This window comes from Schistocerca nitens, chromosome 4, assembly GCF_023898315.1.
Source record: "Schistocerca nitens isolate TAMUIC-IGC-003100 chromosome 4, iqSchNite1.1, whole genome shotgun sequence".
Taxonomy (NCBI): domain Eukaryota; kingdom Metazoa; phylum Arthropoda; class Insecta; order Orthoptera; family Acrididae; genus Schistocerca; species Schistocerca nitens.
In genome coordinates, this window is record NC_064617.1 from 948,023,265 (window position 1) to 948,041,205 (window position 17,941).

Consider the following 17,941-nt stretch of genomic DNA (forward strand, 5'->3'; position numbering starts at 1 on the left):
TGTTTGTTCTGTGCAGTGTGAGAGACGAACACCCTTGAGTATCCCAACTGGTGGATGAGTGTTTCAACACTACCAAAAGAGACGTCCAGTTGATCAGCGATGTTTTGTGACTGTGATCCGTTGATCACCTCGAATGACAGAGTGCGCATGTTCCAACGTAGCAGGAGTCATGGCTGAATGTGACCGGCCCGCACGATGGGGATCGGAAAGGTTTGCGCGGCCTTGTAGCGCCTCGCTCAACGACTCACCATGTGTTTGTTCACTGCCACGTATCCGTAGACACTTTGCAAGCCCCTATGAATGTTGGAGATGCTCTGGTTTTCCACGAAAAGAAACTCAATGACAGCTTTCTGCTTGGAACGCAACTCCATTACAGACGCCGTTTTGAAGCCTAGGTATAACGCCACCACCTATAGGAACTTCACGAAATTATAGGTGTTGGAGCAGAAATACTCCACGATGTTCCAAAAAAATATCCCGCATATTTTCAACCGCAACTGGTCGAAAAAAGTGTTGCGCTACTTACTGAACGCCCCTAGTACAAAGTTTCTGTATTTAGAGTGGCATCACGAATATCAAACTGTACTATCTTTACTACCTTTCCAAAATTTTAGAGGTAGTATCTAGTCTCGCTGGGCGTTGGCTTGCTACGTTCATATTTGTTAACGTGCCACAGCAATGCCTCTGCGACGTGGTTACCGTCGTCGCTGGCGGCGCAGCGTTCCTGTGTATCGTGCTTTGAAGGCAATAGATATTGACTTGGCTGGACAGTTTAATAAACAACAACTTATTGGAGGTCCAAATGTTTTTCGAGGACTCCGGCTGAACTTTACATGTGATGCACAAGCTCTCTTTGGAGGTAGTACATGGCTTACACTTGCTGTTGTATGGGGTAACCATGCAGACTATGGTGACCTTGAAGATTTTCCAGATAATAACATATTAGCTTGGAAAACATGGAGTATAGCTGAGACAACAGGACTCTTAGCTAAAGTTCCATATGGTACACTGGTTCCCAGTTTGCCATTTGTTTTGAGTACCCGAAGGAAGAAGAAATTGAATGCAGATGAGTATCTGTTTATATGGGCTAAAGTTGGTAATGTGTACCGGACCGATACGCGAACACGAAACTTACCCTTCCCTGTCAGTGCTCTTCAAACTGAGTTACCCATGAACGACTCCAGACCCAGCCTCACAGCAAAGATTTTGATATTATCACCTTCCTATATTCCAAAGTTTACATTCTATCTCTTGCGTACCTTGCTCATTACCACTATTAGAAGAAATGATGATGGGAAGAAATAGCTCAGCCACAGCTCAGGGATTCCAGTGCCATTGTTCTAGACACAAAAGCGGTATCCTTGGACACTTGAGTACAATGCAAGATGCTAGGTGTCATTTTGTCTAGAACAATGACCAATAAAGATCGCTTGATGAACTGATAAATGTGCGCACAGAATATAGCTGTCTACACTGTATCATGATATTATTCCCCTACCTGAGACACAGCAGCAGCTCTGGTCTACATTCCTAAGTTTACAAACGACCTCTTGAGTACCTTGCTCATCTGTCACGTCTAGAAGAAAGGACACAACATACTGGGGAGAAATGGCCAAGCAAAGCCCAGTGTTATTACTAGCATGAACGGTAGTAGATCATCGGTCATAGGAAGACATCTTGCATACGTATAAACTGTCGATAGTGCATGACCATGAAGATTGCAGTATGCATAATGGCGAGTAAATTTGGATCTCTTCTGGTGTTGACAATCATCAGTTGGAGTAGAAGATAATACTGTAGGAGAGACATCATTCCTGGAGCTGCTGTTAGTGTTGCTTAACAGACAGGGCGCTAAAGACTCTGATGTAACTGAAGTCGGCTAGCAGTCGCCGTATATCGTGACGTCCCTATTGCATGTTGGTTATTCTCCGTCTGCCCAGAGTGTCTACACACAGATTTGCTTATATGGTTTTTGCTGTCTCTGCGGCTACGCGCCTGCGTGACCGCAGCCAGTCGCACGCCTGTGTCCTTCGGGTGGCCAGTACTCAGTCGTCGTCCTCTGGTGCCAGCTCATATGCGAGCAAGCCCATTACCGTCCAACACTTGTCTCGCGTGTTAGTAAACATCGCAGACAGCAACCAAACTCGCTGGTTTGTCGACAACAGAACCTCTGGCAGCCGCCACGAGTTGCGGCAAGCTAGCCGACTGCAGCGCGCGTATCCATGAACACAGCGCAGCTCTTGTGGACACTATTTCGCCTCCTCGTTTAGGTGCTCCGTGACCATATTTATACCGACGCTAGCCAGTCTATCGACATTAGAGCTTCGCCTCTACGATACTTGTAGCTGCCACCAGTCTAGACTCGGCGTCTACCAAAGTGCAACCTACAGGGCTTTGGTATTATGGTGCGTTGTAGTGTCTGTGCAGTCAGAGATAATATGTGCGCCTTTTGAAAGCTTGACTGTGATGATGATGATGTTTGGTTTGCGGGGCGTTCAACTGCTTGGTCATCAGTGCCCGTACAAAGTCCAAATTTTTACCAATTTTTTTCACAGTCCAATCTAGCCACTGTCACGAATGATGATGATGATGAAATGATGAGGATAACCCAAACACCCAGTCCTCGGGCAGAGAAAACCCGGCCGGGAATCGAACCCTGGTCCTTGTGATCCAGAGGCCTCAACGTTAGCCACAAGACCACGAGCTGCGGACAAACTTAACTGTGATTCAGTCTTCAGTGGCTGACAGTGAACCAGATTTACCGCTTCTCGCCCACTTCAAGGTAGAGACTTGATTGAGAACTATTTCTTGTGTTTCTGTAATTAAGCTGCAAAGAAGAAGGAGCTAAGTTATGTTTTCATTCACAATCATTATTCACAACCAGCCTGGCATCAATTTTCCAACGTGGAAGCCGACGCTATAACAACATTTCTTATTACACTGTCTTATAAAGCGTCTTCCGTCGTAATGAGAAACCCATGACGATGTGCGGCCTTCAACATTATTACTTTTTTTCTGTACAGTTAACACGTTCTTTTCCTGCAGCTGTATTCTGTTATTCTGGGTACATTGTTACCGTAACCTATGAGGGGAGGGACAGTTAACAAGCTGTCGCACACGTTAAAGGTATTCTTGGTTTTTTGTGTATTTATCTGATTGTTGAATTTCTGATACTGGCATTTGCAGGAAACTACGTGACGCCACAGTCATATAAGAGAAGGCCGTAGGATCCCAAAAAGCACCCGTTTTCATGAAAAATTCTAGCTGTGTGTCATGTTTTTATACAAAAGTTAAAGAATGTCCTTTGCATACCGTCACTTTCCGCCGGAACTGCTTGTTTCTGTAGAGTAACCTCCACGCATAAGGCAGGTCAAATATTTCCCAATGAAAGTACGAAGTATGCAACTTACACTTACCACAGATCAGCAGTTCGACTTTGCTTGTTCCATTGCTACCCAACTTTCACGACCACTTTTGTGAGCATACAACACACAGTGTTTGTTTTAGTGTATATGTTATCGGTAAACTGTGAAATCCGGCATTTTAAAGAATGCCTAGGAAGCGACAGAATACCAAAAATCATTAGGTGGGATATGAAACGAATCTTTCCCTAGGACTTTAATAGAATGCTTGTTACTTTTAAGGCATAACACCAACATCAAAAAAAAGTTTTGCATCATTCCGGTTCCCAGAACTCTTGAAGACAGACGTTGTGTATGGATGTTGTATCGCAGACACAGTCCCTTGGACTGTTCAGAGATGTCACTAAACCCGCCCAAAGATGTAAACAACCATGCATGAGCAGCACCAATTTGACGGAGGGGGTCCGACGGCTGATCAGTTCCAGTCATTCCACCAGGAAGGAGGTACATGGCTTGTGTTGTCTGTAGTTCAGCCATGCCTAGACGGTCAATACCGCGGTTTGATTGTGTCCGCATTGTTACTTTGTGCCAGGAAGGACTCAAACTGTGCGCAATAGGCTGCATGACGCGCAACTTCACTCCCGACGTCTATGGCGAGGTCCATTTTTGCAACCACGACACCATGCAGCACGGTACAGATGGGCCCAACAACATGCCGGATGGACCGCTCAGGATTGGCATCATGTTCTCTTCACCGATGAGTGTTCCATATGCCTTCAATCAGACAATCGTCGGAGACGTGTTTGGAGGCAACCAGGCCCGGCTAAATGCCTTAGACACACTGTCCAGCGAGTGCAACAAGGCGGAAGTTCCCTGATGTTTCAGGGTGGCATTATGTGGGACAGACGTATGCCGCTGCGCCGTCACATCTTTACGATACGTGAATGCCATCGTCCGACCAATAGTGCAACCATATCGGCAGCATATTGGTGAGTCATTCGCCTTCACGGACGACGTTTCGCGCCCCCATCGTGCACATCCTGTGAATGACTTCCTTCAGAACAACGACATCGCTCGACTAGACTGGCCAGCATGTTCCCCAGACATGAACCCTATCGAACACACCTGGTATATATTGAAAAGGGCTGTTTATGGACGACGTGACCCGCCAACCACGAGGGATCTACGCTGAATCGCTGTTGAGGAGTGGGAAAATCTGGACCAACAGTGCCTTGATGAACTTGTTGATAGCATGCCATGAAGAGTACAAATGGTTCAAATGGCTCTGATCACTATGGGACTCAACTGCTGTGGTCATCAGTCCCCTAGAACTTAGAACTACTTAAACCTAACTAACCTAAGGACACCACACACATCCATCCCCGAGGCAGGATTCGAACCTGCGACCGTAGCAGTCGCACGGTTCCGGACTGCGCGCCTAGAACCGCGAGACCACCGCGGCCGGCTGAAGAGTACAGGCATGCATCTATCCAAGAGGACGTGCTACTGGGCATTAGAGGTACGGGTTGTACAGCAATCTGTTATTAATTTAAATATACAGGTCCTAGTCATACGGACAACTGCACCTCACTGCAGACACAATAACTCTGTATTTTTGATTCCTGGGTATTCATGTTAATGCCAATCATGATTAAAAATGCTCTGGCTTGTAGACTATAGACTAAAAAAACGCAGGAATAGAACAAACCTTCTTTGCGGCTGCTAGAACACAAGGAACAAGTATTACAGTGCATACTTAAGAAAATATGCTATTATTGATCTACGTGATAGCGCATTGTAAGAGTATATCGAATTTCTTTATTTACGGGAGGCTGTAATCAGGATACGGTACTCAAGTAGACTACTCGCGAAGATACCGTTGTGAATCACTTAGCCAAAGGGCTATCATCTCATAGTTGAACTTCTGTGAAAGTGATTTAAGAGCGAAATACAGTTCTCTCACGTTAAGGAATATGATACAACAACTAGCAGGTTAAAACAGAAGAGAAAGGAGAAGTGAGCTGACACACGTGTATTTCCTAAAGACAGCTCATAAGGCTTGAATTATGCACGATTCAGAACAGAAAAATTAAAAGGAAATTGACCAAGAACCGTTTCTTGTTAGAAATTGCTTATGATGACATAAGAAATGGATACCAAGGAGTGTGCTTTAATAAAAATATAAAATATCAAATCTATTGGAACTGATAGAGAAAAAATGGATTATGTATTGAGAATAACCATACGTTAAGTACGAAGTGTTTCTCGTAATAGGCACAGAAACTATCGCAAACGCTCCAGAGTAATAACAGGTTATAAGATAATTAGATCATGCTGTGATTGCTAGAAAACACTATTTTGTGAAAAATTTAACTGAAGATAATCTTCTTACAGTGGCAGAAATTAATTTTCGTCCAAGGAAAGTAGGAACTTCATAAAGTGGGGAAAGAATCTAATTTACATTTAAATATACTACGCGCAGTTCCTAGTATTTCTATATGTGATGATTAACTGAGAATATCCAGAAAGGGAAGAAAACGTAAATGAGCTAAGTACCAAAAATAAATATTTGTGAGGAGGCTATCTAAAAAAAATCTAATCTTTCAGGAATAATACGAATATACGTTGAGGTTGGAAAGAAATGTTTTTGGCTTTTAGCGCCATTTCCTCAGAGTTATTTCTTTGGGTACAGATTTATTCATTGTCGCTATTTTAAGGAATTAATAAACGAAATAACTTCGGAAGGAGCATGGTTATGCTGAAAATGTGTTTCAAAAGGAATTATGGTGTAGGGGGTTTCGGTCTGCCTCTCATTAAAGAAGATGTGTAATGAAACGTTACAGAACATTTCCACAATGACTGCTTTCAAAATATTTGGCAACAGTGACTTTCACGCATGAATTCTGGTCCCGAAAAATCTAATTTCACGAAAGGTGGCATGTAACGCTTTTAGATTTTTTTGGCTACAAGTAGTGCTGTAGACGTGATAATTCAGGAGTGGTGGAATTTAAAACTCTTGCATTTCTGGTGCTTACCTTTTTCGACGCACTTGTCAGCGCACTCTCGGACGATGCTCGCTTCGCTGACGTATTTCTGGAACAGAAGAAATGCATTAACATTAGTTACTACTCCAAACAATCGCTGTGACATAACTGATTCTCGAATTGTCCCGTAGCTTTTAACTAACTGGTGCTACCGTGGATTACATTAGCAACGTATCCTTCTATATTCAAGAGTCTGGTCCTTCACCGTCATCAATATTGTTGATCCCTGCGGAGAGTGGAAGAGAAGAAACTGCACAAGCTGAAACGAAAGGCATTCTGTTAAGCTTACTCGTATGGATTCGAAGAAAAATAACTCCCCACCCCTTCCCATCCTTCCACAAAGCGAGGAAGAGAGTTCGAACGCTGTGTCGCAAATAACTTTAATGTTTAATCTGTATAAATGCTCAGAGCGTTCATAAATTGAAAAGAAAATTTGCCACTATATTATTCTTCGTGCTAGTTTCGTTTCTATTGAAGGAAGTGGAAAGGTCGGAAGATTAGAATTTAATGTACAATCGATAAACAAGTGCTAATTAATATTCGCCGGAAGTAATTTAAGGAAACGAAGGAAAGCTTAATAGAGTGTGGCCGGATTGGGATGTGACGGAGAAGATGGTAAATTCTAGTTAAGCCTTTTTTCTTTCATCTCACATCATATTTTAACGCACACAAATTTTGTAACTGCAAAAGTGTAGTGCGGTGCAAAACTGAAGCCAAAAACACCCACCCATACGGTCTACAATAGGTTCACAAGTTAACCAGTTTAAAATGTTCTTGCATACTTGATTATTAAAGGCTAATTAATATCAGAATTATAGGAGCTCGAAGCTACTTTAAGCCTCAGATTTGTTTTTGAGCGAATTTGAACAGAATTTGCTGACGAAAACGCAAATGAAAGAAATAAACGTGCTTGTGGAATGGTTCAGTGCTAATGTTTTCTTAGATTTCGAAAGCAGACATCTTATTAACTAGAGACATATTTGCCGTTGAGACATTCTGATGTGCAACGACATAACCGATGCAACGCAACAATCTTCGAGAAATGACGGGGAAAATTGGACAAGTTGTTTTGTAGAAGGACATTTCTATGCAAGAAAACTCGTTCGTGCAAGAGGGAAGCCGGCCGCTGTGGCCGAGCGGTTATAAGCGTGTCAGTCTGGAACCGCGCGACCGCTACGATCGCAGTTTCGAATCCTGCCTCGGGCATGGATGTGTGTGATGTCCTTAGGTTAGTTAGGTTTAAGTAGTTCTAAGGTCATGATGATCTCTCCATTGGCAAAAGATTCCGGAATAGTCCCCCATTCGGATCTCCGGGAGGGGACTGCCAAGGGGGAGGTTACCATGAGAAAAAGATCAACGAAAGGATAACGTTCTACGAGTCGGGGCGTGGAATGTCAGAAGCTTGAAAGTGGTAGGGAAACTAGAAAATCTGAAAAGGGAAATGCAAAGGCTCAATCTAGATATAGTAGGGGTCAGCGAAGTGAAGTGGAAGGAAGACAAGGATTTCTGGTCAGATGGGTATCAACAGCAGCAGAAAATGGTATAACAGGTGTAGGATTCGTTATGAATAGGAAGGTAGGGCAGAGGGTGAGTTACTGTGAACAGTTCAGTGACCGGGTTGTTCTAATCAGAATCGACAGCAGACCAACACCGACAACGATAGTTCAGGTATACATCCCGACGTCGCAAGCTGAAGATGAACAGATAGAGAAAGTGTATGAGAATATTGAAAGGGTAATGCAGTATGTAAAGGGGGACGAAAATCTAATAGTCATGGACGACTGGAATGCAGTTGTAGGGGAAGGAGTAGAAGAAAAGGTTACAGGAGAATATGGGCTTGGGACAAGGAATGAAAGAGGAGAAAGACTAATTGAGTTCTGTAACAAGTTTCAGCTAGTAATAGCGAATACCCTGTTCAAGAATCACAAGAGGAGGAGGTATACTTGGAAAATGCCGGGAGATACGGGAAGATTTCAATTAGGTTACATCATGGTCAGACAGAGATTCCGAAATCAGATACTGGATTGTAAGGCGTACCCAGGAGCAGATATAGACTCAGATCACAATATAGTAGTGATGAAGAGTAGGCTGAAGTTCAAGACATTAGTCAGGAAGAATCAATACGCAAAGAAGTGGGATACGGAAGTTGTAACGCCGGAAATGCATATCCTCCTATTTCCATCTATTGCACTGCAAATTTTTTTCCTTATTTTGTTAACTGAAGATATAACAATTCTGTGTCTTTGTATATTGTAATTGTTTTACTATTTGTATATATTTATGCATTTATGTCGATTTATAATTGGTTTGTTTTGAGAATATTATTTGTATTTATACGCTGGGTCTGGCCTAGGGAAAACTATGCTATCGAACGAATACATCGATAGGTCGTGTGGAGAACAAAAGTGTTTAGGATCTTTGGTAGTGTTAACTCTGCCGCGTGGAGCGCGGGCAGAGCAGAGGGAGTCTGGCTGGGGTAGTGCAGTGGGGCAGGTGTGTTGTGTGAAGCTCACGCGAGTTGCCGCGCTTTCGGGGTTTGGCAGCATGTAATTGCGCTCGACTTGCGATGATAGTTGCTGACATGGTGTCGCGGACGGGAAGCATTAGCTGGCGCACATCAAGAACCCGTTTCGTCTGGTGACCGTGTCGAGAAGAAGGCGCGCCAACATCCAGCTTCTGCAACAGCGACGGCCGACAATGAGTGACTGTCGCCACCTCCTCGATCGACGGCTTCAAACCTTCAATCAGCCAACAAGGAAGACTGGAAGCACGTAAAGTTTTAGAACTGTATGGCAGACCTCAGATTTTCAAACTTTTAAAATTGTTGCATCACAAAATTACAGCAACTTAGCATGAACCTTTGTTGCTCATTGTCCCAATTGCATTGCCAAGCAGGGTCCCTTCCTTTTCCGAAATGAGCCCGAGTGTCGTTGAAATTCAAACGCCAGCATCATTCGATTTCACTGCTTTAATTTCAAAGTTCAGTTAAGGTATTCATAGCTGGCTACAATATTTAGATTGCACAAGCACAAATTAAGAGTGCGAGTTTTGTTACCGTATTTTAGTTACCTGTGACTGCAGCTCAGCTTGGTACGTACTAAATTTTACTATTGTTAATTGTTCAGAATCATTTAATTCAAGTTCAAAGTTAAATCTCTTATTTCTAAATTGCGTAGATTCAAGTAGCTTTTGAAATGATTGTTGAGGTAGTCCAAGACTAACCTTATTTTACTGAATTTCGATGTGCTTCAGAAAGAAAGCTCACTATTAACTTCAGTCACTAAATTAACTTTCGATTTTCCGGTTTTATTAATTCTTTTGCTTAATTAAGTCAAAGTGTAGCGAATTTTATTACTTCTGACAAACTTTCAGTTTTCACACTACACGTGTCAACCTTCAGTTGCCACGCTTCTAGTGCTAATTATATGTGTAATAACCTTTCTTTTTTCAGTTACTATAGTAATTGTCCTTAGGACTGGCGACCGTAATTTCCCCCAAATCTCAAATATCTAATTACCGCTAGTTAATTGTTAACGTAACGGCCGCACATTTACTTTCTTTATTAACTTTACCCCTTTTCAAAATTAATTTCCACCAGTTTCATTTGCATTTTTCATTTTATTAAGATGTAACCCTTTCCTCCCTCTTTACCGACAGATTAACTTCGGTGACGATTGCTTTTCCCAAATTTCCATTAGGTACACGCGGTTTAATTTTTCACTGTCATTAAGGTCGATAAGTGAGGGGGAGGTTACAAAGTACTAAGGAATGACGAGATACGTTTGAAGTTCTCTAACGCTATAGATACAGCAATAAGGAATAGCGCAGTAGGCAGTACAGTTAAGAGGAATGGACATCCCTAAAAAGGGCCATCACAGAAGTTGGGAAGGAAAACATATGTACAAAGAAGGTAACTGCGAAGAAACCATGGGTAACAGAAGAAATACTTCAGTTGATTGATGAAAGGAGGAAGTACAAACATGTTCCGGGAAAATCAGGAATACAGAAACACAAGTCGCTGAGGAATGAAATAATTAGGAAGTGCAGGGAAGCTAAGACGAAAAGGCTGCAGGAAAAATGTGAAGACATCGAAAAAGATATGATTGTCGGAAGGACAGACTCAGCATACAGGAAAGTCAAAACAACCTTTGGTGACATTAAAAGCAACGGTGGTAACATTAAGAGTGCAACGGGAATTCCACTGTTAAATGCAGAGGAGGGAGCAGATAGGTGGAAAGAATACATTGAAAGCCTCTATGAGGATGAAGATTTTTCTGATGTGATAGAAGAAGAAACAGGAGTCGATTTAGAAGAGATAGGGGATCCAGTATTAGAATCGGAATTTAAAAGAGCTTTGGAGGACTTACGGTCAAATGAGGCAGAAGGGACAGATAACATTCCATCAGAATTTCTAAAATCATTGGGGGAAGTGGCAACAAAACGACTATTCACGTTGGTGTGTAGAATATATGAGTCTGGCGATATACCATCTGACTTTCGGAAAAGCATCATCCACACAATTCCGAAGACGGCAAGAGCTGACAAGTGCGAGAATTATCGCACAATCAGCTTAACAGCTCATGCATCGAAGCTGCTTACAAGAATAATATACAGAAGAATGGAAAAGAAAATTGAGAATGCGCTAGGTGACGATCAGTTTGGCTTTAGGAAAAGTAAAGGGACGAGAGAGGCAATTCTGACGTTACGGCTAATAATGGAAGCAAGGCTAAAGAAAAATCAAGACACTTTCATAGGATTTGTCGACCTGGAAAAAGCGTTCGACAATATAAAATGGTGCAAGCTGTTCGAGATACTGAAAAAAGTAGGGGTAAGCTATAGGGAGAGACGGGTCATATACAATATGTACAACAACCAAGACGGAATAATAAGAGTGGACGATCAAGAAGGAAGTGCTCGTATTAAGAAGGGTGTATGACAAGGCTGTAGCCTTTGGCCCCTACTCTTCAATCTGTACATCGAGGAAGCAATGATGGAAATAAAAGAAAGGTTCAGGAGTGGAATTAAAATACAACGTGAAAGGATATCAATGATACGATTCGCTGATGACATCGCTATCCTGAGTGAAAGTGAAGAAGAATTAAATGATCTTCTGAACGGAATGAACAGTCTAATGAGTACACAGTATGGTTTGAGAGTAAATCGGAGAAAGACGAAGGTAATGAGAAGTAGTAGAAATGAGAACAGCGAGAAACTTAACATCAGGATTGATGGTCACGAAGTCAATGAAGTTAAGGAATTATGCTACCTAGGCAGTAAAATAACCAATGACGGACGGAGCAAGGAGGACATCAAAAGCAGACTCGCTATGGCAAAAAAGGCATTTCTGGCCAAAAGAAGTCTACTAATATCAAATACCGGCCTTAATGTGAGGAAGAAATTTCTGAGGATGTACGTCTGGAGTACTGCATTGTATGGTAGTGAAACATGAACTGTGGGAAAACCGGAACAGAAGAGAATCGAAGCATTTGAGATGTGGTGCTATAGACGAATGTTGAAAATTAGGTGGACTGATAAGATAAGGAATTAGGAGGTTCTACGCAGAATCGGAGAGGAAAGGAATATGTGGAAAACACTGATAAGGAGAAGGGACAGGATGATAGGACATCTGCTAAGACATGAGGGAATGACTTCCATGGTACTAGAGGGAGCTGTAGAGGGCAAAAACTGTAGAGGAAGACAGAGATTTGAATACGTCAAGCAAATAATTGAGGACGTAGGTTGCAAGTGCTACTCTGAGATGAAGAGGTTAGCACAGGAAAGGAATTCGTGGCGGGCCGCATCAAACCAGTCACTAGACTGATGACCAAAAAAAAAAAAAAAAAAGGTCTAGGGGACTGATGACCTAGGATGTTGAGTCCCATAGTGCTCAGAGCCATATGAACCATCATTTGCAAGAGGGAATAGGAGACGTGTTATAGAGCCACAGATATCGAATGAATGCAGCTTCATGCTTTGAGCGTACCAAAACAATTAACAGTATTTTTTTATTCTATTTAAGTTGGCATGTAGCCATCAGAATATAGTCGCCGGCCCTGAAATTTACACAGTATGTCTCTTTAGTGATATGTGTCCCTTAAGCGAATCCCGGAGGTTCCGACGATAAAGCACTTAGATAAATTAGGGAAAGACTTACCCATCATCTCCTGGTTGGTCGAAGCCTTCTATCATTGAACACGTATTTATTAATTCTACTATTGACCTAATCTAAGGTACTTTTTGAGCACTGCATGCATGTAATACACAAATTGGCGCGCCGTTCCGGGCACAAATAACAAATAACGCGGCATATTCTTACTCAGATTAGGAAACGTGCACTGACGGACCCAGATCAATTCTCTGCAGTGATGTACTTACGAAATAGGCTTAATAAAGGTTGCCAGGCTCATGCTGATCTACGACATAGTGTTAAAACTTGTCGGTGCTCAGAAAACAATGTTTAACTACATTCAGAATGAATCCGAGATTCGACCACTGCATAGAAAACGGACAACTCTTAACAGTCAGTACAGCTTCGGTTCTGAGCAACTGCCGTCGACTATCTCCAGACAAAACAGAGCAATGGCTCAAAGTTAATAGGCCAAAAGACGTAAAAACACAAGTCAAGTTTCATCGGAAACAAATGTAATTAATTGCCTCCAATTAGACCCAGCCACGTATGTCTCTTTTATAAAACACTATCTTCAGCTAGCTAATGGCCTCTTTGTACCGAGCACATGCACATTCACTGAATTGCAGCAGTCCAATGGAAAACCGGAAAATAACCAGGCATAATGCACAGTCCACGAATGGGATCACATTTCAGAATTATTGTAGGGTTCCCGTCTTGGGAAAGTAACTTTGTTGATCACAAAGGACGACTGACTCCCGACGTCAGAAATGTTAGCTTGGTGCCTATACCCTGCTCAGTTTCACAAGCTGCAAGCATCTCCTGAAACTGTTATTCCATTCAGACTTTTTAGCCAATCGATGAATCAGAACGCAATCATTTCCATTAGTCGTTTCATGCTCCAGTTAACTGCTGCATTAATTGTTGCTTCCTGCTAAGACTTTTCATGCGTTTATTTTCCAAAGGTGTTGGAGAAAAACCTGGCCCTTAAGCGAATCCAGTACGGTTCCATCACAAAGCACTTTGATAGATTACGGAAAGACTTGCCTGTCATCTCCTGAATGGTCAGAGTTCTATACAATTGGATACTCTTAACTGGATCTGGCATCCACAACAGCCAAGAGGACGACCCCGTTCGTGCAGACGGGAGTTATTTGCCCAATATAATACATTTAGGTGACAAAAGTCGTGGGATACCTCGTAATATCGTGTCGGGCCTCTTTTCGCCCTCTGTGATGCAGCAGCTCGACTTAGCATTGACTCAACAAGTCGCTGGAAGTCCCATGCAGAATTACTGAGCCATGTTCCCTCTATAGGCGGCCATAACTGCGAAAGTATTGCCGCTGCAGGATTTTGTGCACGAACTGACCTCTCGATTAGGTCCCATAAATGTTTGATGGGATTCATGTAGGGGCGATGTGGCTGGCCAGGTCATTAGGTCGAACTGTCCAGAATGTTCTTCAATCCAACTAGGAACAATTGTGGCCCAGTGACGAGTTTGGCAACTCGAAGTTCCCGAATGGCTCAAGATGGTCTTCAAATGGACGAACGTAATTACACTCCTGGAAATTGAAATAAGAACACCGTGAATTCATTGTCCCAGGAAGGGGAAACTTTATTGACACATTCCTGGGGTTAGATACATCACATGATCACACGGACAGAACCACAGGCACATAGACACAGGCAACAGAGCATGCACAATGTCGGCACTAGTACAGTGTATATCCACCTTTCGCAGCAATGCAGGCTGCTATTCTCCCATGGAGACGATCGTAGAGATGCTGGATGTAGTCCTGTGGAACGGCTTGCCATGCCATTTCCACCTGGCGCCTCAGTTGGACCAGCGTTCGTGCTGGACGTGCAGACCGCGTGAGACGACGCTTCATCCAGTCCCAAACATGCTCAATGGGGGACAGATCCGGAGATCTTGCTGGCCAGGGTAGTTGACTTACACCTTCTAGAGCACGTTGGGTGGCACGGGATACATGCGGACGTGCATTGTCCTGTTGGAACAGCAAGTTCCCTTGCCGGTCTAGGAATGGTAGAACGATGGGTTCGATGACGGTTTGGATGTACCGTGCACTATTCAGTGTCCCCTCGACGATCACCAGTGATGTACGGCCAGTGTAGGAGATCGCTCCCCACACCATGATGCCGGGTGTTGGCCCTGTGTGCCTCGGTCGTATGCAGTCCTGATTGTGGCGCTCACCTGCACGGCGCCAAACACGCATACGACCATCATTGGCACCAAGGCAGAAGCGACTCTCATCGCTGAAGACGACACGTCTCCATTCGTCCCTCCATTCACGCCTGTCGCGACACCACTGGAGGCGGGCTGCACGATGTTGGGGCGTGAGCGGAAGACGGCCTAACGGTGTGCGGGACCGTAGCCCAGCTTCATGGAGACGGTTGCGAATGGTCCTCGCCGATACCCCAGGAGCAACAGTGTCCCTAATTTGCTGGGAAGTGGCGGTGCTGTCCCCTACGGCACTGCGTAGGATCCTTCGGTCTTGGCGTGCATCCGTGCGTCGCCGCGGTCCGGTCCCAGGTCGACGGGCACGTGCACCTTCCGCCGACCACTGGCGACAACATCGATGTACTGTGGAGACCTCACGCCCCACGTGTTGAGCAATTCGGCGGTACGTCCACCCGGCCTCCCGCATGCCCACTATACGCCCTCGCTCAAAGTCCGTCAACTGCACATACGGTTCACGTCCACGCTGTCGCGGCATGCTACCAGTGTTAAAGACTGCGATGGAGCTCCGTATGCCACGGCAAACTGGCTGACACTGACGGCGGCGGTGCACAAATGCTGCGCAGCTAGCGCCATTCGACGGCCAACACCGCGGTTCCTGGTGTGTCCGCTGTGCCGTGCGTGTGATCATTGCTTGTACAGCCCTCTCGCAGTGTCCGGAGCAAGTATGGTGGGTCTGACACACCGGTGTCAATGTGTTCTCTTTTCCATTTCCAGGAGTGTATTAGCAGACAATGATGGATTCAGTTGGACCAGAGGACCCAGCCCATTCCATGTAAACACAGACCACAGCATTAGCCACCACCAGCTTGCACTGTGCCTTGTTGATAACCCGGCTCCACGGATTCGTGGGGTCCGCGCCACAATAGAACCCTACTGTCGGGTCTCAGCAACTGAAATCGGGTCTCACCTGGCCTGGGCACAGTTCTCCAGTAATCTAGGGTCCAATCGATACAATCACGGGCCCAGGAGAGCCGCCACAGGAGATGTGATGCTGTTATCAAAGGCACTCGCGTCGGTCGTCTGCTACCATAGCCCATCAACGCCACATTCCGCCGCATTCTCCTAACAGATACGTTCGTCGCACGTCCCACATTAATTTCTGATTTCACGAATTGTCTATCTACATCTACATCTACGTGATTACTCTGCTATTGACAGTAAAGTGCCTGGCAGGAGTTCCCTTAACATAGACAAATGTAATGTATTGCGAATACATAGAAAGAAGGATCCTTTATTGTATGATTATATGATAGCGGAACAAACACTGGTAGCAGTTACTTCTGTAAAATATCTGGGAGTATGCGTGCGGAACGATTTGAAGTGGAATGATCATATAAAATTAATTGTTGGTAAGGCGGGTACCAGGTTGAGATTCATTGGGAGAGTGCTTAGAAAATGTAGTCCATCAACAAAGGAGGTGGCTTACAAAACACTCGTTCGACCTATGCGTGAGTATTGCTCATCAGTGTGGGATCCGTACCAGATCGGGTTGACGGAGGAGATAGAGAAGATCCAAAGAAGAGCGGCGCGTTTCGTCACAGGGTTATTTGGTAACCGTGATAGCGTTACGGAGATGTTTAGCAAACTCAAGTGGCAGACTCTGCAAGAGAGGCGCTCTGCATCGCGGTGTAGCTTGCTCGCCAGGTTTCGAGAGGGTGCGTTTCTGGATGAGGTATCGAATATATTGCTTCCCCCTACTTATACCTCCCGAGGAGATCACGAATATAAAATTAGAGAGATTAGAGCGCGCACGGAGGCTTTCAGACAGTCGTTCTTCCCGCGAACCATACGCGACTGGAACAGGAAAGGGAGGTAATGACAGTGGCACGTAAAGTGCCCTCCACTACACACCGTTGGGTGGCTTGCGGAGTATAAATGTAGATGTAGATGTAGATGTAGGTTCAATGAACCACCTTCAAGCTGTCTCTCTACCGTTCCACTCTCGAACGGCACGCGAGAAAAACGAGCACTTAAATTTTTCTGTGCGAGCCCTGATTTCTCTTATTTTATCGTGATTATCATTTCTACGTATGTAGGTTGTTGCCAACAGAATGTTTTCGCAATCAGAGGAGAAAACTGGTGATTGAAATTTCATGAGGAGATCCCATCGCAACGAAAAACGCTTTTGTTTTAATGATTGCCACTCCAATTCACGTATCATGTCTGTGACACTATCTCCCCTATTTCACGATAATACAAAACGAGCTGCCCTTATTTGTACTTTTTCGATGTCATCCGTCAGTCCCACCTGATGCGGATCCCACACCGCACAGCAATACTCCAGAATAGGGCGGAGAAGCGTGGTGTAAGCAGTGTCTTTAGTAGACGTGTTGCACCTTCTAAGTGTTCTGCCAATGAATCGCAGTCTTTGCTTTGCTCTACCCATAACATCATCTATGTGATCGTTGCAATGTAGGTTATTTGTTATTGTAATCCCTAAGTATTTGGTTGAATTCACAGCCTTCAGATTTGTGTGACTTATCGCGTAATCGAAATTTAGCTGATTTCTTTTAGTACTCATGTCAATAACTTCACACTTTTCTTTTTTCAGGGTCAATTGCCACTTTTCGCACCAGACAGATATCTTATCTAAATCATTTTGCAAGTCGTTTTGATCATCTGATGACTTTACAAGACGGTAAATGATAGCATCATATGCGAACAATCTAAGACGGCTACTCAAATTGTCACCTATGTCGTTAATACGGATCAGGAACAACAGAGGGCCTATAACACTTCCTTTGGGAACGCCGGATATTACTTCTGTTTTACTCGATGACAATCCGTCTATTACTACGAACTGTGACCTTTCTGACAGGAAATCACGAATCCAATCGCACAACTGAGGCGATAGGCACGCAGTTTGATTAGAAGACACTTGTGAGGAACGGCGTCGAAAGCCTTCTGGAAATTTAAAGATATATAATCAATTTGACATCTCCTGTCGATAGCACTTACTACTTCATGAGTACAAACAGCTAGTTGTGTTTCACAAGAACGATATTTTCTGAATCCGTGCTGACTATATGTCAATAAATCGTTTTCTTCGAGGTACTTCATAATGTTCGAATACAGTATATGTTCTAAAACCCTACTGCAAAGCGACGTTAGTGATATAGGCCTGTAATTCAGCGGATTACTCCTACTT

At 44.0% G+C, this 17,941-nt stretch overlaps 1 protein-coding gene across 1 annotated transcript in view; it reads right to left on the minus strand.

Moving 5' to 3' along the window:
- The window catches only part of LOC126252711 (uncharacterized), a 290,750-nt gene that overhangs the window by 45,598 nt on the left and 227,211 nt on the right, over positions 1-17,941 (minus strand). The window contains exon 3 of the mRNA XM_049953613.1: positions 6,398-6,455. Within this exon, the coding sequence (XP_049809570.1) occupies positions 6,398-6,455 (58 nt within the window). The remainder of the gene's footprint in view (positions 1-6,397; positions 6,456-17,941) is intronic.